The sequence below is a fragment of the Equus quagga genome, chromosome 4 (genome assembly GCF_021613505.1).
Source record: "Equus quagga isolate Etosha38 chromosome 4, UCLA_HA_Equagga_1.0, whole genome shotgun sequence".
Lineage (NCBI taxonomy): Eukaryota > Metazoa > Chordata > Mammalia > Perissodactyla > Equidae > Equus > Equus quagga.
Window position 1 is genome coordinate 116,351,689 of NC_060270.1, and position 20,337 is coordinate 116,372,025.

The following is a 20,337-nucleotide window of genomic DNA, read 5'->3' on the forward strand; positions in this document are numbered from 1 at the left end:
AGACACTTATAAGACAGATAACAAAGGTATTGTTATCTCCATTTTACACACGAAGTAAAGATGCTCTGAGAGGTAAATAATTTGTCTGATGACACACAGCCAGATAACGGCAAAGCTAGGATTTTTATTTTTAAATATATTCTTTAAATTAATTAAATTTATATTTAGCAAGGTAATACATGCACATAGTTAACTCAAACAGTACTAAAAAGCATATAATAAAATAAAACAATGTTTTCTATATTGTCACCTTTTTGTCCTTTGACAGTATTTCCCATTGCTTTCATTTTATTTTTTATTTCATCTATTATGTTTTTAATTTCCATGAGCTCTTTCTTCTTCTGTGGTTGCTCCTATTATTTTTTAACGCATCCTGTTGTTTCATGGATACAATATCTTAGCTCTCAGGATATTAACAATAGTTTTTGGTTTTTGTTTTCTTCCTCTTCCTGTTTTCTCTGAATTCCATTTTTTTTCCTGTTTGTTTTGGCCTCTGTGTTTCACATGGGAGGCTTTCATCAAATGTTCTGTGATCCTTGGTATCTATTTGTGTGTAACAGTAAGGCAATAAAAGGCTGAGTGGGAGTTGTATGTGTGTGTCCCCCACACACATTGCATGGGACGTATTTGTACTAAAAATTATTCATTGTTTATCTGAAATTCAAATTTAACTGGGCTTCTTGTATTTCTATTTGCTAAATCTGACAACCCTGGGCGTGTGGCTTATAGACTCCTAGCTTCTGGGTGACTGGGGTATGGTCCATGAGTCTTCAATCCAGAGACTTGTTCCATTTCATTTCATCCTCTGTTCTGAGCTCTGCATCTGATTCCCACCTTGTACTTTTCCTCAGTCCAGAGCTCTTTCTTTCATTTCTGCAGGGAATAAACCTTTGGCCCTCTCCAGGGGTAGAGGAAAGGGAGTTAACTGGCTATGGTGATAGAAGACGTCATGGGCTCTGAGTGCTCTGCAAACTGACGTTCTAGCAATCTCTTTGTCTTAAACTTTGAGTGTCACATCCACTTTTCATGGTGCTTTTTGTCTCGAAGCCCCAAACAAGGTTCTACAAGGCAAATTGTCTTGCTTCTCAGAGTAGTCCTCCTCTGTAGGGCCTACTTTCCACTTCTACTCTGCTAGAACAGTTATCATTCATTGGTCAGCCTTCCATTTTCCACAAAGGCATTGACATCTCTTATCAGTTGTTGTGTATTCTCTCTCTTTCTCTTTTCAGATTATGCCTTTCTTTTTATTTTAAATTTATTTGGTGTCATTTCAGTGGAATTTCAGGAGGGAGAAGACATAGACACTTGGGCTCAATACCCCAGGTTTAACTAGAATGCCAGAATGAGATTTACATCCAGACCAACATACATCCAAAGCCTTTGTTCCTTCCACTATACCATGTAAAAACCCATTCAGCAGAATCCACCAAGAAATACATGTAGCATAGATTGTCAGTTGTCTACTCCAATATCCTTCTCCCTTTCTTTCTTAGTAATAGAACCACTAGGTTTTAGTGGAGCACATAGCTACCCAGAATAAAGACTTCCTTTCCTAACCCTCCTTCAACCTAGGTATGGCCAAGTGATTAAATTCTGACAAAGGAAATGAAGTGGAAGTGCTATGTGGAGCTTCTAGAAAAATCCCTTAAAAGATATCTTGCATCACCTTTTGGCTCTTTTCTTCTTTGTCCCTTCCTCCTTTCTGCTAGTTGGAATGTGGCATTATGGCTGGAGCTTGAACAGTTACCTTGGACTAAGGTGGAAACCATGTGTTGAAGGTGGCAGCACAGAAAGACAGAAGGAGCCTGAGTCCCCGATGACTTAATGTAGCTACTCTACTAATTCCAGATTGCTGATGTCCAGACTTCTTTTATGTGACAGAGAAGTAAGCCACTGTTATTTTGGGTTTTCTGTTCCTTACAACTGAATATAATTCTAACTGACAAAACGCCAAAGTGCAGTACGACTTCAAAGGGAGTGACACAGGCTTCCTAGAAAAAGTGGTGGAAGAGACAGACCTTAAAGGATAGTTCAGCCAGATGGGGAAGTGGAGGGACAGGATTCAAGGTAGAAACAATGACATGATTAGGGCACAAGGGGCACTGCATAAGGTGTTTTCAAAAGGTAACACGGAGACCAGTCTGATTGGAGTAGACAGATCACGTAGGAGAGAAGTGGAAGATAAGGATGAAAAATGATTGAGATGAGAGGGATGGAATTTCCGCCTCATATAGAGGCCTGACTTTTGGAAAAAAGGGGGACAGCTCCTCTGAGAAAGAGAGAGGAGGCAAGGAATGAAGGCCTGGACTTTTAGTCAATTTTTCAGCAACAAATCTTTTTCATTAGCATCATCAATGCCATTATAGATCTGACCAGAACTAATAGTCTAAAATAGCAATCTTAGCCATTCTCTAAAATAAAAATGGCCATCACTTAGTTTCAGAGTCAAGAGTCCCAACCAAGGCTCATAAAACAGAAGAAAGACATAAATCTCACTACTGCAGCCCTGATTCTCTTGTCTTGTAGATTCCGCCTTAATGAGGTTCATGTGGATGAGGGGAAAGCAACAACAAAAAGTTCAGCTCATTTACACCTTGATATCAGTGCTAGAATAACAAGTAACCCCAATATGGACCTGAAAATTAATTACAGGATGAAACTTTAGATACCAATTTGTCAAAGCGATCAAATGCCAATACCTACTCAAAGTACAGCGTGAGGTCTGTAGCCAATATTGACTGCTTCAAAAGCTGCATAAGGTCACTATATTCCTTGGAGGACAAATTAGCAAAGATGTTGTGACCCTGTAATGGGAAAGTAAAAAGTCACAAAAGACAACATTAAATCAGAGGTTGTTTATTACGTGTTTTTCCTATATTAAAAAAAAAGTATGGGAACATGATAAAAACATTTTTTTAAAGAGGTTAATGAAATTTTGTGCAAATACAAACAAATTCCCTGGCAAACACAGCAAAGCTAGAAAGTGCAATCATTTTTGAGGGAAACTACCAAGGGACACTTTATTATGTCTAGTTTTGAAGAGAAAACTCTGAAAAACGTTTGAACTTGTATTACTATGGATATGTTTATGCCAACAACTCCATGTGACTGCCCATTTCCTGTGGAATTACTGAGTGGAGAAGTTGAAACAACATTTGGGAATCTTTCTGACCCTAAAATAAATACTAGTTTCACTAGCAAAGACTTAAGTTGGCGTTTTGGAAGTACTTGTTATGGCAACAAATAACTTCAAGGAGGAGAAAAAACATTAGACCAGTGGTTCTCAACTGGGGGTGACTGGCAATGGGGACTTCTGGCTGTGTTTAGAGACATTTTTGAGTGTCACACTGGTGGGGGTGGTGGTACTGGCATCTAGTGGGTAGAGGCCAGGGATGCTACTAAACATCCTACCATGCACGAGACAGCCCCCACAACAAAGATGTCCCTGGCCCAACATGTCAGTACCGCTGAAGTTGAGAAAACTTGTGTTAAACTGTGAAAATACATCTTGAGGAAGTGTGTAGTAGATTAAATTTAGCCCATAATTACTGAGTAGCTAGGACGTATAAGATATTGTTCTTGGCCTAATTCTCAGGACTCTAAAAGATGACTTACACCTAGGAAAACTTGCAAATACACCTGTTAGCTCCGAACCTTTGAAAAGCACACTGCTTTTCATCAGAATTTGTTTTAGCTACACTAGACAGATCCACGATGTTTTTAGTAAAGCGAAAAATCCTTCTGTAAAGTGACTGACAGTTCACTTAATTTGCTTTGAAAGTCAGGACTTTTCATTTATCAGGTTTTCTTAGCATGAAATATGAAGTCATAAATATGTGGCCCAGGAACTGGACTTGTTTTAAACCTACTGTTGAGAGCCAGAAGATGGTGCAGAAGGAAGGGGGTGGAATGACTGCCTGAGAATAAACTATTCTCCAACGAGAGGTAAATTAATTCTTTCAGAGAACCAGAATATCAATTAGTAAATTACCGCCTACCAGGCACCAGATGATAATCTGCTCCCCTGAGTTAATTTATCTCACTGGGTGAACTCGCCACTCCTTAAAGACTAGAGTATATTGGTTCCACCTGGGACGAGGTCCAATATTAATAATAATTTTCAAATGAACTCTTCCAGACCCTTAATTCAGCCATTAGGAAGAAGACAAATAACTAAAGGAATGCCATACCATAATTCTGCCCAGGTTTCTCTGCCTGAGCCTTGCCCCATGGATCAATCACAGGCCCGTGAACTGGGGCCTGGGAAAAAGTGGTTGGAAGCTATGGAATAGTAGTCACCCAGATCCAGCCACACATTGAGCATCTCCCAGTGAAAGAAATATAGATGTTAGGAACAAGTTACAGTAAAATCTAATGTGAAGTCCAGGAGAAAGCTGGTCTGAATTTCAAATTCTTGATTATTCTGTGAGAGAGTGTGTTTTACTACTTTTAAAGGACATATAGTAACTAACACAATTTACAGCTAACAGAGTGACAAAGCAAGCCAGATCAGCTTTAATAATAATGATAAAATGAGTTGATTTGCAATCAGTGTATTGTTTATATGCAAATTGGGCTTCTATAGCACCTAGAGGGTTTGGTCCCTGAAATACCACCTCAGCATTGGTCAGGAAGGAGTGGTATTGATGGAAAAAAAACCAAATGTGCAGGGAGAAAGGTCTGCAGCAACTTTCCTGAGGGTATTTAACACGTCCGTGCCTCTGCATCATTTGGAAAGTAGGGTGATGGTAGCATCTGCATTTTTGCTTATCTGATGGGCAGGACAGGAGGGGCTGTGGGGGAAGGCCCTGCACACACCAGTTGCTCAGCGCACGGTTCTGTTATTATTACTCCGCGTTCTTCATAGAGAACCCAAGGGTGAAGGGCAGCCCATGTGTTTATCTGAAGACAAATTCTGAGTTTGTGGGTTTTGTTTCCCTGAGCAAAGAAACAAGTGACCTTCCAAGAAATCCGTGACATTCTGTTTATAAACCCTGTTATTACAAAGGTGGGATCAGAGGTATAAACCCTTCATATTACCAGTAGAGAAAAGATAGCCTGAACCCAAATTTCTCCTGTCCTACTTCCCTCTTCCACAGCACTCAGTGAAAACATGGCTTTCATAGGAAAATTCCAGAGCCCCAGGTGCTGGGATGCTGGTTTCTGTCAGAGTTACTGAGAGCCTAACCCTTGATGTTTCATTCCCAACTGAAAACACATCTCCCCCAGCGGGTTTGCCCTTCCCAGGCTACATTCAGGTTCCGGAGTGCTGACTCTCCTTTATGGGGTCGAAGAAGGCGTTCCTGATATTGCAAAAGACACACTTTCTCAAGATAGGCTGGAGGAAAAAAACCTCCATATTTAATGATGCTATTCCAGCGTAGCAGGGCCTTAATGATGATAATAATAATAATTAATGGCACAGCTAGAGAACTGACAAATAATGGGGAACAGATGATCCCTTCCTGGCCTCAAAAAAAAAAAAAAAAAAGTCTGCACGCCTGCAGAAAATTAAACAGATCCTTTCCTGGCAATTTTAAACTCAGACGCCTCAGCCAGAGTCAGCTAGTAGTTTTTCTTTTTCTCCATGGAGAGCTAAAAGTATACAAGTCCGACTACTTTCAACTCCTGCATTGCCACATGAAGCAAAATAAGGCATGTGGCCTTAGCTCTGGGTCTCCAGTTTAGTTGCAGTTCTTAGTTTCAATGTGGTCCCACCAGCAATTTTGAGTCCTTTTATCTTTCATAGGTTTCTAAATTGTGCTAACAGAGTGGAACTTTCTCACCCTGTTTCTGCTTCTACCATATTTTAAAATGGCTTTGGGTTTTACAAAACGAGAGTGTTGAGCCACTTACTACTTGGATCAAGTCACTCTGTTGGTGGGCTTCTGTACCCCTTAAAGAGGGTAAGACCATGCTCTGGCGACAAGCTATAGGCAGTCTCCTCTGATGAGTGAATCTGAAAGCTCCCTAACCAGTAATGAAACCCAAATGAATCAGTTCAGGAAGAATCTGAACAAGGTCCTTGGTCAGGCATCTGAAAGAATAACAACAAAAAAAGCCACAAAGAAAAGGTCCAGTAGTTTGGTTTAAAAAAACTTGTTCCATGTCTCTGTATCTGTATCTACCTGTGGCACTACAAAGAAAGAGAGGCAGGAAATAGCGTTGTATTGGTTTTCTGTGGAGGGGAGAGGCAGAACACTAAGTCAGTACCTCACTTTGAAGGATCATCACAGCGTGGTTAAAATGGTGATGCTCTAAGGTAGCAGATGTTCCGTAGAGTTGGGCCAGGGCAGAGCCGCTCCTGAAAGAGGACAGAAGGGTGAGTGACCAGGCCCTTCACCTGTCAACATGTCCCTGACACCAGCTCTTTGGATCAAACTGCTTTTCCTGCTTTGGCAAAGGACCATGAGCAGATACATTCTCAGGGAACCGCTTGTGCAGTTCACTCATCTATGAAGTAAACCTTTCGGGAAACTTCTATGAGTTAGGCTAGGTGCTGTGGATGATTCAATGATGAATAAGACACAGTCCATGCCTCTAAGAAATTTACAGACTAGTAAGGGAGATGAGATGTGATCATAAGGAGAAATAATGCACATAACACACAATACAAATACCATAGAAAGTGTTCCAGGTCCAAAGTGCTTTGGATGATCTGAGGACAAAAGACATAATTTCTGTCCCTGAGGATCAGGATAGGCTGCATGAACTAAGCCTTATACAGTTTCTGAGTGTCCAGAACAACTATCTTATACCAAATGTATTTGACTCTTTGTGGGAAAAGAATTTGTGAATATTATGTGGCGCCCATTTAATCTACTTTACATGTAAGGTTGACAACCTTCTCCTATGGTTTCCCAGCCCACAGTTGGTTACGCTATCTCAGTGTAGAACTCTGGAAAGTTCCCAGGATTTGGAATCAGACCGCAGCTCTTACTAACAGCTTTGGACATTACTTGGGTGCTTTATGACTTAGTGTGTTCATCTCTAAACTTGTGATAATACTATTTACCTCACCTGTCATTTAAGAGAATATAATAAAATATTTGAAAGTGCCTATCACACTGCCTGTCATGTAGTAGATTATAGTCTATATTAATTAATCAATAATTAAAACACACATGTACATTTCCATTTTAAATAAAATGTTAATTGATACTTGAAAGGCTTATTTTGAATTATTTGTAAATTTTGCTTACATCGAACAACTCATTCCTCAACAATGTCATTTGGGCAATGTGGTCATTTAAAATGTTCAAGTGCGTTCATTTCCGATTCTTTTGGATTAGGATTTAGAGCACCTTAGAGTCAGGAGAGATCCAGAGAACCCTACAGTTTAAAGAGCAGTCATGGGACTCCGGCTGAGGACCCATCAAGGTCCTTGTGTTCTTTCTTGATCTTTGTAGGGAGGTTGGACACTGAAAGGGCAATTTGGCCTCAAATTGGAAATGCTGGAGATTGACAGCTCACAGTCCACCCTGCTGGCGAGAGGAGCAAAGACTGCATCTTAGTGCAAAGTGAAGGATTTCGGTCATAAACTGACCTTCATCTCCAGTGCGAGGCAGCCCAAGGTCACTGCCAGTTCGGGGCCCCAGGGGAAAGAATCAGAGCTGAGCACATGTTGCAAGAAACAGCAGGGTTAGGTTCAGTAGGGCTTATTACGAATGACGTTAGTAAGGAGGGTACTAGATTTTAATCAGGTATGTGTTATTTCTTTAAATCTTGCCTTAATCTATAGCATTTAATAAGTGAAAAATTTGTTAGGCTAATCCTCGTAATCAGTGATTAATTAATGTTAGTTACTATTTTTCTAACATAAAATTCATTTTTATGAAAATATGTTTTTCAAAATGCATACTGTATGTCTTTGTTTTAGTTTTTGAAATTCTAGAATGTTTTATGTGCATGTCACATCCGAATGCCTGGCATGAAGTAGGTGCCTAAAAAATTATTAGCTGCTTGGTTAGTAAGCTTGCAGTGGTATGTATGAGACTGCAGTTCAAATTGGAAGGCTGACAGTAATGTGTGTTAACATTTTATAATAATGTTAATAATAATAATAGCTATCAGGAGGAAGTACCTATCATGGACTAGGCAACATATTAACAACTTAATACATTATTTCACCTAATCCTGACAACAACCATGAAACAGGTATTATTTTCTCATTTTACAGATGAAGAAACCAAGACTCAGAGAAATTATGCAACTTTTCCAAGGTCACACGGCTAGTAAGTACCTGTTCTAGACTGGAATCTAAGTTTTGAAGCTTCTTCTCATTACGTAATGAGAATGACAATTATAACTTATATATTTCTGATATTCAGTTCTCCATTTTTGCCAAGCAGGTTGTCATCAATGAAAGATTTCAAAATGTAATTCAGAATTCTACTAGTATAACCACTAACTGCAGGCTCAGATTCCTGTAATTCATTTCTATTAACCAGCCATGTGGGCACCTCACTTCCTGGTGTGAATCCTGATAACAGAATCGCTGATGTAAGGTAGGGTCAAGATGCAAAATATTATCTCTTCCTTTATCACCTAGGTTTAGCAGACTTCATAAAAGTTAAATCAGCTAGATGATCACAAATCACTTTATATTTTCTTTTTTGGGGGTGAGTAGGATGTTTCCTCCTTTAACGAGGGGACAGCTTATCACAAACACACTGGTGCCTCCTATGCTGCACCTCTCCCCTTCCCCAGGACCATATGGCTTCTGAACTGCTGTGTTTCATCAGAAGGACTCTCAGGGTGTTTGTGCAAAGGCAGCCGTCCTCTGACCGTCCATGGTTTGAGCATCATCATTAGACTCTCTCTTTGCTCCTTTTTGTAATTCCTACTTACATTCTCCTCACCCTCACACAATACTGAGTTAATCACAAAAATATGTAGATTTTGCAACTGAACCAGACCAATGCAATGAAAGTGTAGGAAGACACTGATTCATTCATCCCGTCATCTACATTCCTTCACCCAACAAGTACTGATGACTATTACGATACCAGGCTGCAGGCACATGGAATACGAAGATAAATAAGACACGACGCTCACCCTCAGGAAGCTCACAGTCGCCTATAATTGTGTAGGAGACTTTCTCTGACCAGATTCACACTAAGAATGCTCACCTTTCTGTGAGCAAGGTGCCATCTTAGCATTCATGGAATGCAGCATGGTACTAACTCTACTTTGACTTTTCTAGAGTAAAATCATCTAAGCAGGAATGCTTCTATTTCCATATGGATCCTTGATTTACACTGTTAGATTTGGTCTCCGTCAGATTTTCTAAGACTGCGAAACCTCTTGGTGCCTTCTCTCTCAGGCCAAGGCTCACCGAGAACACTGCCTATACCTGCTATGACATATATACACACTGTGAATCTCCTAGGCACATGAGAGGGAAGTCTGCAGTCATAAAACTTGATATGTGTCAAAAAACAAAATGTATCTGCTAGGATAAACTTTATCAAAAAGTATTCTATAGAATACTAGTTCTTTGGAGTGTTAAATGGCAGTATGGGCAGAAATAGAAAGGGTCCCATGGTCACATACATTTGGGAAATGCTGGGTTTAAAAAGTTAAACTGTTTATTGTAGGATTTTGCAGCAACATCTCTATGTGAAAGTATGCATTGTGATATTGCAGGAGGGGAATATAATATGCAGTATTAACCAATCTTACTTAGTCAGAAAACCATTTTTTAAAAGAGGCCATGTCTTTCATGTAATATACTTTGTGTAAAGGTATACTTCCACATTTTCATGTAAAATACGATGAAGAAAACCCCAAATCAATCACTTATGGAAAAAAACAGACTGTAACACCACACTCCATTTTAATTGTGGTAAATATATCCACCATGTAAGTAGCTTTGGAGCACACACACTGTAATCGTGAAAATATGAGATATAGACATGTGGCGTGTGTGTGGGTAGGGTGTGTGGAGAGAGGAGAAGAGGAGGAGAGAGGAAGAGTACCCACATTGCCCAAGCACAAGGATATTTATACATGTGATTATTCATGATGCTCATTATTGGTTAGGTCATCCCAAAAGACTACAATTTTTTCATTTTTGGACAGGCAGCACACCAAGGAGAAACTTATTAAAAAGAAAAGTCAAAGCAAAAATTCTGTTCCTACAGGCATCCAGCACTTTGCACAGGCACCAAATTAAGCGTGTAAAAGGAACTGTACTTTCATAACTTCCCAAGATAAGCATATTCTTTGAAAAAGAGACTTCACGGACGTGCACAGCCACAGCATATAGGAAACTTTAAAAAGGAAAACTATGAAAGGTAATTAGGAAATTGAGACTTGTTGGGAGGTGGCGAGGAATGGGATTAGGCTGTCACGGCAGATTAATGTGCCCCAGTATTTCACTTCTGGGACCTGGCTGAAAGCGACAAGATGGGTTTTCACTCCCAAGAAATGAGTATAAGAGATTATGCTAGAAATGAATAGAAGAAGTCTCCTAGGAGAATATACTACAAAGCTGCTCAGTACTGATATTTAATCATCAGGGGCAGCTGTAATAGAGAGGGGGATGAGTGGGGAACGCTGTCCCTGGAGAAAACAGGAGAGAGGTGTTAACAGAGCGATTTCAAAGGACTATGGTATCACTGCCCTCTCTCCCTATTGATCATTCGTTGCACGCACTCCAATACTTAAAAATTAAGAATAAAATATGAAAATGCAAAGGTTCACTTATCAGAAAGGCTAAGAGAATAAATCATATTGTGCTATAACTAAAGTCACAACTTTTTATTGTAGAGGCATTTTGCATTTTATATAGTAATTTGTCCCTTGCTAAATGTCTCCTGTTTCTTTATAGCCTTATATATGAAAAAAAGGTAGCATATGCTTTGCTACATAATAATCGGTGCATTTAAATCCCATTTCCAAATCACTTGAAAGGTTGGAATTAGACTGTGAATACTTTAAGTGAAGGGACTGTTTATTATACTTCTTTATTTCTCCCACAATGCTTAGCACAGAGCTTGCACACAGAAAGTGCTCAATTATTGGGGAATAGAAAGGGAAATAAGGATATAGATTTCTTCTTAGGGATTTTCTAAACAATGGCACATTTACTGAATAAATCTTATTCTAATCAATAGAAAGGTACTTCCTCCACCATGATGTAAAAAGGTCTCTTTCCACATTCATTTTCGAAGGAAATTTTAACTGAGGTTGGGTGGTGGTGGCACTTGGTGTCCTAAGTTCAAAAGTGACTCTATTAGTTAAGGGCAGGGGTGATGGACATCCCATGAGCTGGCAAATTGTATACACGATCAGTTGTCTTGAGGAAACACATCAGATCATCTTGGAACAGCTAGATTTGATCACGTGGTATGAAGAAGCAAAAAAAAAAAAAAGCAATTGAATACTAGTATCAGCGACATAATGCCTATCTCATATGTGTGAACGATATTCAATCTTATACAAATCACTTGAGATTCGGGGACCTCGGTTTCCATTTTTGTAAAATTAAGGTGTTGAAAAATATGGCTAACAAGGTCTAGGTCAGTTCTATGATTTTTTATGGCTCCATGTCTTGATTTTCTGGATGTCAAAATATATTTTAGTTTTCCATGAGCTCACATATATGGCAAGTCAGCCAATAAACTGGGAGCTCAAAGGCCCAAAATAAATATCACAAAGTCTTGAAAGAGAGTATGATGCAGCGGTTAAAGAACGGCTTTTGGAATCAGATAGCCCAGGTCCAAACTCCACTCTGCCACATTCTGGATCTGCCACATTACTCTTTCCTGAGGCTCAGTTCCTCTCATAAAATGGAGACAAAAATACCTACCCTACAGGGATGTTGGTGAGTGCTTAAAATAGCAAACAACAAATAAATTGTAGTTCTTCTCATTGTCTCAGGGACTCCTAATTGCAAAGAACAGAAATTAATCAGAACCAGCTTCACTAAAAAAAGAGTTGATCAAACGATAGCAAGAACTCCGAGGGAGCCCAAGTATGGTTGGGTCTCCTGGAAACAGGAGTAGAGATGTGGAAAGCAGGGGTGCCTTTTCTCTGTCTTTCTCTGGGGTTGTACAATCTCTTCTTTCTGCTTCTCTCTGAATATCTAGTTTCTTCTCTCTGCAGGTTCGCTTTCTTGTTGCTCTTATCCATTTAGGATGTGGTCATCACAGCTTTCCCCAAATGGCAGCCTCAGCTCCCAAGCCTATGTGGATCTGCAGGTTGGAATCAACAGCTAACTGAGTCAATATCATGGTAATCCAACTCCAAATTCCTGGGAGATAAAATATGACTAGCTGGGGTTTGATTAGGTGTGTACTTTTGGTCCAAAGAGCTGAGAGGTCAACTAGCACGAAGGGCTGCCTCCTTCGGTGTGAGACTCAGGCTCTCTCTGGGGAGGGGCCATTAGTACCTGAGTACGAGTATTGTGCACTTGACTGTTAAAAGAACTCACAAGCTGGTCACTGTTGTTTTAAAGACACAATTCTAATACATTTATCTCTTCTTTATGCCTAAGTGGCAAACGGTAGGGGGCTGGAGAGAGGGTGCTAGAGGAAGAAAGACTGACAATGATGCCATTGGCCTGAGACAGAGAGAGGCATCCTAAAACAAGTAATGAAATGCAGACAGAAATGCAAAAATAAGGAATTGTCAGACCTTATAATGAAAGTATACACAGTTTACACTTCAGTAGACCCCAGGGACACTATTGTGTCTTTAGTATAACATCAAAACTTCATGTATAAAAACTATGTTTTATAATAATCTATAAAAGGTTACACTTGTTTAAGAAATCAAGAAACTATTGAAAAGCTATGTTAAAATAGTTAAAATGAAATCTCACCCATTCATGCATTCACCATTCATTCATTCACTCAGCAAACACACGCTGTGAGTTTACTATGCTCCTGTACCTGCTACACATCAGGGGTACTCAAGAGGAAGGGGAGACACATGTTAAGTCAGCAATTAAAATAGAGTGAGATGCACAATTACGAAAAAGCATGGCCAGGGCATTATGTGGATGCAGAAAATTGACAAGGGGAAGGTACATCAGGGATAGAACCCTGGCGGTGGTACTTTCAGAGGAGTTGTGGGCAAAGAAGGAGAGGAAGGACATTCCAGGCAGGGGAAACAGCATACTGGGGAGCAGAGCGAAACGAACTAGACAGACGCCATGGAGCACTTCAAGTGGCCCGTTGTGTCGGAACACACATGCATGGGTTGGGGTGGAGGTGGAAGGAATGAATGCTTGGCCAGGAAAATGGGGAGCAGCCTGATTGAAAAAGGCCTTAAGGGGCAAAATAAAGGAATTTGAACATTGTCCTGAAAGTCACAGGAGGTGGGTGAATGGCTTTGAAGCAGGGAAGTGACCTCATCAGCTTTATGAATTACAAAGACTATTCTGGAGTGCCAATAGGGGGAGACTGGAGGAGGAGAGTTAGGTTGTTTGTTGTAGAAATCCAGGAGAGATGCAAAGAAGCAGTAGTTACTGTAAGAATGCAGAGAAGTCGACTCTGAGGGGTGCTAAGGAAGGAATCTGGGTGACTTGTGGATTTCTGGTGGTGCCATTCACTGGCATAGAGAATAAGAGAGAAAGGAACAACTGTAAAGGGAAAGACCGAGATTGGAGTCACTGTGAGACTTCAAACAGGAGGTGCTCCTCAAACAGCTGGAATAAGTGTCTGGAGTTGAGCAAAGAATTATGGTTCAGAGATATGAGTTTAGGGCTGACCAGCAGTTGGGCGGAGGCCCTGCATGAAGGATGATGTAGAGAAAGAGGGGAGCAGGAGAGAACATCACCAATAAAGGCTGGGGCAGACAGAGAGAGGCCTTGATGCGAACTGAGAAGAAAGGCTGGAAAAGCAGTTGAAAACCCTCTGTCTGGGAGACAAAGGAAGAGAGTTCTAGGAAGGAGGGAGTGGCAGAATGTGTCTCATGGCAAGAAAGGTCAAGAAAGAAGGACAATAAGAAAGTCCAATAGCTCTGGGGGGGGTTGGGCATTACTGAGGGCACTTCCCCCGGTGAGGCAGAACTGGAAGCCACATAGGAGGGTGGGGGTTGGGGAATGGAAGACAATGAACAGACAACTTACCAAGAAGATTGACTAGAAAGGAAAGAAGAGAAATAGAACAGAAGCTAGGGAGAGAAGTGGCAACTGAGGTGAGCTTTTCAAGAGGGTGGAGAATTGCTCATATTAATAGGATGCTGAGTGCTAGTAGAAAGGGGAAGGAAGATACGGGGCAGAAAGAAGAAGATTGATGGAGCAAGGTTCTGGAGGAGGGAGCGAGAAAGAGATCCAAAACTGAGGTGGGGGGATTAGCCTCAAACAAGAGGAAGAACAGTCCTTTCACGGAGATAGTGGGGAAGGAGGAGAGGATGGGGCCAGACAGATAAGTTTGTACATGGCAGGGGAGGAAATTGAGGGAGTTCTCGATTGATGGCCTCAATTTTCTCTGTGAAGGAGGAGGCAAGGTGATCTGCTGAGTGCTGTGGGGGAGGAGGTAGACAGGAGGAGTGTTAGGAAGGGAGGACGTTTGGTATAGATAACTGCTAAGAGCAATGGGGGACAGAGCTGCCTAGGGACAGAAAGATTGGTGGGGAGTAGTGAGCATCCAGCTAAGTTGGGAGAATATATATTTGGTTTGTCTCAAACTCTCACAACTGTAACATTTTCCCTCAAAGCCTTTAAAAGTCCAGTCAGAATAGCAAGAGTTTGAATTGTTAGATTGAACTGGGGCTGAGTTTTTGCAGAGTAGATATCACAAAGTTAAGAGGGTCAAGAAATTGTAGGATATTGAGAAGAGAGGGTTGAGTTGATGGGCTGTAGGATCCAGGAGGATAGAGAAAGGCACAAAATCAAAGTTTATTTGATAGATCAGGAGCAAACGCAAGGGGCCAGGACTCCAAGGCCTCGACAGGTAGGTATTTTGGGAACAAAGAGTGACGAGCTGTTGACCCACAGCTGGCTGTTGATGTTTGAGACTATGGAGATACACCTGTTATAAGGGCTTTGAAACTGGTCATCTGAAAGTTAATCTTACCTCTTTGTTGAAGCCTTCCTTAACTTCTCCATCCCCAAACTTTTTTCTCCAGCCTCTGAACTCATATATCATTTTGTTTGCAGACAGGTAGTAAAAAGAACATTAAAACTGGACCCTAAATATAAGAGTTAGAAGATCTGGGTTTTGGTCTTCTTTCCAGCATCCACAAATTCCATGGCCTTAGCCACAGTGTGCGCCACCAAGCAACAGCTATCTTAACCAGTCCAACTTGCTTAGGGACAGATTATTCTGATGGTGCACATTATGTGCCGACACATGCCCAGTATGGATGTAATTCCTTTGTTCATTTCCCACCTTTCTATGGGAGGAGGCATACGAGGGGCAGAGACTACAGCGCTCTTGTGTTGCTTTACTTCACTGCAGTTTGTATGACACTCAACCTCAAAAGAACCTGGAAGAGATTCTATTGGGGAAGGAAGAGATATTTTGTTTCACAAAATTTCCTAAGACTACTTTTATTTCAACAGTTTCAAAACCATATTTTGAGAGTAGCAAGTCCAAGAAGCTCATAAGGCCATGAAGGCAAATATTCTGGAAGAAAAAAAAAACAGGCCCTTTAAAAACTGAGCTTTGTTATCTGACTGAGGTCAACAGAGACAGACCAAATCAACAAGCATGACATGAAGGGCAAATTTGCAATTAAAAGAAGAATAGGGAATTATAAAGATGGATGGGCCCCATGACACGCACGCCCAAGCCTGTGTGGCCTTGGCCTCCGATGCCAGAAATTAATGCTTTACTCTTTAGCACTCGTCACCTTTGGCTCTGAACAGAAAGGCAAATGCATTAAAATAACAACAATTAGGACACTTACTTAGCTTGGAAGGCATTGTTGGTTCCCCTGTGGTCGAGGTCATGACACAGGCATCCCACAATCACGGCTAAAATTTCCACCTCGGTCAGAATCTCTTGAAACCCAGCAGTCTGAGAAGAAGGGAAAATGGCAACAGTCACTACTCGGGGCAGAAAGGATGGATAAGGTTCGTCTGCTGAGCAACAATCAGCTCTGTTTTCATACCCACATCATTTAAGGAAATGATTAACTGCCACCCCCTCAGATGACAGTGAGTTGGGTGGTCAGTTGGACAGCCTAAGGTCCCCACAGTGATGAATTAGCTTGCTGTCACAGTGGCCCACGCTGGCACACCAGGACAAAGTTCAGACTATTTTGTTCCCTTTTTAGAGAAGAGGCTGCACTGTTCAGATGCAGTGACAGTTTGGCAAAGGCCCAGAGCAGAATGTGTTGTGTGATTCTACATTTCAATGATGGGCATCGTGCTTACTGGTCGGGGGAGAAGAAGGGGCCGTGAATTTAGAACTGAATGCTATATCCACCAGATGCCACTTAAACGAAAGCAGGCAAAAGAAAAAAATCTTTTTTTTCATACGAAAATAAGCAACTTAGAAGTGCTCAAATTGTTACATGATGATATTCTAGGAGTTATCTTGTAAATACCTTAATTCATATTAGCTTGGTGGACAGATTAAATTTGTACAGATAATAAGGCAGTGCATGTCTTGAAAACTAGAATTTGGCAGAGGATTAGGCAAGCCAGATTGCGGATCAAGTGGAGTATGCGTTACATGGAATTCTTTTTTTATTATCCTCTGGTAGCTCGTTTGTGAAATGCATACGTGTGGGGTGATTTCTTTGGGGAGCAGCATGATTAATTACGTAACCAGGATCAGCAACGGTTCTTTGGTTCCAGCTGTCCGTTCATCAGTTTAGAAAAGGAAGTGAACCTCTAGAAAGCGAGGCTATGCATTTTCCTAATCCAAGGCCTATATGTCTCCCCTCTGAGTAAGTTTCCCACTTCATTACTTATTACAATCTTTATCTGAGGGTGGGAGCAGAGGATAGATGGGGTTCAAATTGCTTCCCTTTTTACATGTATTTTTTCCCCCAGATCTAGGATGACTAGCTAGTATTTGTAAAACACTTTTCTTACAACAATGAAAACTTTATTTTTTAATTAATTATGTTTTTATTGCAGAAATAACTGAACAATATGTTTCTGTAATATCTGTAATAGTTTTTTTGTTTGTTTTTGGTAAGGAAGATTGGCCCTGAGCTAACATCTATTGTCAACTTTCCTCTTCTTGCTTGAGGAAGATTGTCACTGAGCTAACACCTGTGCCAATCTTCCTCCATTTTGTATGTGGGACGCCACCACAGAAGGGCTTGATGAGCAGCGTGTATGTCCGGACCCGGGATCTAGACCCACAAACACCAGGCAGAGTGAGTGAACCTAACCACTATGCCACTGGGCTGGCCCCTGTAACAGTTTTAAAAAATTCAAATTGTAGTAAGAGACTTAGAATCAAAAAACAGTAGTCCCTCATCCTTCTCCTTGCTTGATTCCCAAAGGCAACCACCTTCCATTTTCTTCTTTACCTACTTTGGTAGGTATTTTCCACGGTATTTCTATGTAGTATCCACATATTATTAGCACTTGTTTATTCATCAGGTACTTCTATAGTCCTTCCTACGTGCTGGACACCATTCTAAGAGCTTTACAACTATTTAACTTATTTAATTCTAATTAACAGCCCTGTGAGGTCGGAACTGTTATTCTCCTCAGGTATAGGAGAGGAAACCAAGGCACAGAGAAACTGACTAATGCGCCCAAGGGCTCACAGCTAGTAAGCGGCAGAAGCAGGCAAACTCCCAGCCTGTTCCCGCCACAGTTTGCCCTTAACCACTGATGTCTTGGGGCAAGTGAGAACTGATCTTCACAGCCACCCCTTCCTCTCTCCCCTCACCCGCGCACAGCAATCCATAGACAGTGCTTTCCCGATTATTACTCTATAATTATTATTCACTGCGGAGCCAGCTAGTATCCAATGATTGTTTTCTTTCTTATGTAAATGCTTTCATTTCCTGGAGTTAAGATTTCTCTGCATCCTACACAGCTCTCCAAAGCCTCATTTATTAGACTCCTTCCTGTTGTGGGGACTCTTGGCCGTGGCCTGGTCCTGCTCTTTGGTCTGGATTCTCTGTCTGCTGCCAGCTCTCCTCTCCTGGGGCTGATTTCCTGTCTCCTGCATCTCACATCCCTTCCTTTCCTCATCTGCCCCCTCATTTTTGGGGGAGTACATCTGACAGTGGCCTCATGAGAAAGGGTGTTAATTTTTTAACACTGAGCACTTAAATCTTTTTTGGAGGCTTTGCGTGACTGAGAATGTCTTTCATCTATTCTCCTGCTCAGTTGTTAGCTTCCCTGACAATTCTAGGTTGGAATATTTTCACTCAGAATTTTGAAAGACTGCTCTATTATTTGTTTTCTAACTCCTGAAGTTGCTTTCGAGAAGCGTATACCCTTCTTATTCCTAATACTTTGAATGTTACTTGATTTTCGTTCTTTTGGAATCCTCTCTCTATCCCTGGGGTTCGGCAGTTTCACAAAGATATGCTTTGGTTTGGAACGTCTTTCCCATCATTTTTCTCAGTAAGTCTTTTTAATCTGGAGGCTCATTTTCTTCGGTATGTTTTTGTAATCGTTTTTTTTTTTTTTTTTTATAATTTCCTCTTCACTATTTGTTCTGTCCTACTTGAATGGAACTCCAGTTGGTGGGATATTGGACTTCCTGTATTGATTTCCTTATTTTCTCGTCTCTTCTTTCCCATTGCCCATGTTGACTTTTCCCCTCTTACTTTCCAGGAGTAATATTTTTAATTTATAAGCTTTTCTTGTCTGCTGCTCCTTTTCTAACAGCATGCTAGTCTTCTCTCACGGATGCATTATCATCTCTTATCTTTTTGAGGATATTAATTATAATTCCGCTGAGGTTCTCTTCTGCTCCCTGATTGCCGTTTCCTCTGAACGCCTTTTCTCTGGGATTGGTGGTTTCCTCAAATTCCTGGTATCCTGGGTAGTCTACGCATATTTCAGAGTAAAGCATTACAACATTCACCGCACACCAGCCCACGGGGTAGTGTCTGTAGATGGCTGGGCCTTACCACAGGCTGAGCAGATGGCCAGCTGGTCTTTTGCTGGAGATCCCCAAATGTCATCATCTAAACTCATTTTCTCTAGACTTTCCAATCTCTTGCTTGAAAATGGCATAAACATGGATGTTAGCATTCTGAGAAAAGAGAACTGTAGCTTCTAGCCTTTGAGGATATAGACTTTCACTTAATTCTTGTATTTTCAGGGTGCACCTCACCCTAACTTTTCTTTTGCTGGTGTCCCCAAGTCTGGGGTTCAGTTTCTCCAGAAAACATTCTGGTTTCCTGAATAGGTGAGAGGGAGAGTAGCCCTCTGACTGCATGGGGAGGGAATTGGGACTTGGGACTCCATGTTGGCATCATCGCTCACTCCACCTCACCTTCCCTCACCCCCCTCACCTGACCTCACCCGCCTCACATTACTTCACCCCATTTGTGTGGCATGATCCTACGATTCCTGAGCCTTGAGAGATTCTGGGGGGCGTTGTTACTCATGTGTACCCTTCCTTCACTCCCTCACCCTGAAGGCACTTGGGTTGGACCTTCCTTTTCTCTGCTAAGCTATGAACCAGCTTCCCTCCATTTTCTGCCTTCATATATTACGGTTCCATGAAAGGTAGAATTTGTGTCCATTTCTTGTTCTCCTTGTTATTTTGGGGTGATTTTTGAAAGGAGAAGGAGTATAAAGGTCTTTATCTGTCACCTCTGTCATCTTGAAACTCTAAGTCAGGTTTTCTGGGTTTGGGTCTTGCTAATACTAAGTAAATCCTGAAAGTCTATCAGGTATGAAATAATTATTCACAATACTGTGGAAATCAGTGTTGTAAACAAAAATGAAACTGCACTGAAATTTAGAAAGATTTTGCCTGTGAAAATGTTATTGATTAGAACTAGCCGATGAATTCAAACAGTAAGAATAGGGATGGGATAATGTTAAAGTAATTTGACTAGAAGTTAAAACAGAATGGCATCTAATAGACTCAAAGTCAAAAGCTCAAATCATTTTTAAGCCATCAGTTAGCACCCATTATATAATATGATGGGATATGTTTTGTCACAATGTCTTATGCAGCCACCACCACCACTCCTGCCCATCCCTTCCTGGAAAACCAGCATCTAGCTCTTAAACTATTTGTATCATGGCTACTTCTGAGAATTTGATGAAAGTCATGGACCCTCTTCCCAGAGATTATTCTCTAATTTTTATGGTGTTCAAAGACCATGGAGCTCACCTCTGGATCCTCAGAATAAAGAATCCCTGAACAGCAGCACACACACAGTCACACAAAATATATTTACCTCTCTTGACTGTGACACCTGAGTGACTGAAGCAGCACC

At 41.0% G+C, this 20,337-nt stretch overlaps 1 protein-coding gene across 1 annotated transcript in view; it reads right to left on the bottom strand.

Annotated features, from left to right (window-relative positions):
• The window catches only part of PDE11A (phosphodiesterase 11A), a 385,868-nt gene that overhangs the window by 59,829 nt on the left and 305,702 nt on the right, over positions 1-20,337 (bottom strand). The window contains exons 13-15 of the mRNA XM_046659861.1: positions 15,865-15,974; positions 6,214-6,304; positions 2,704-2,804 (exon numbers count right to left, since the gene is read on the bottom strand). Of these exons, the coding sequence (XP_046515817.1) occupies positions 2,704-2,804; positions 6,214-6,304; positions 15,865-15,974 (302 nt within the window). The remainder of the gene's footprint in view (positions 1-2,703; positions 2,805-6,213; positions 6,305-15,864; positions 15,975-20,337) is intronic.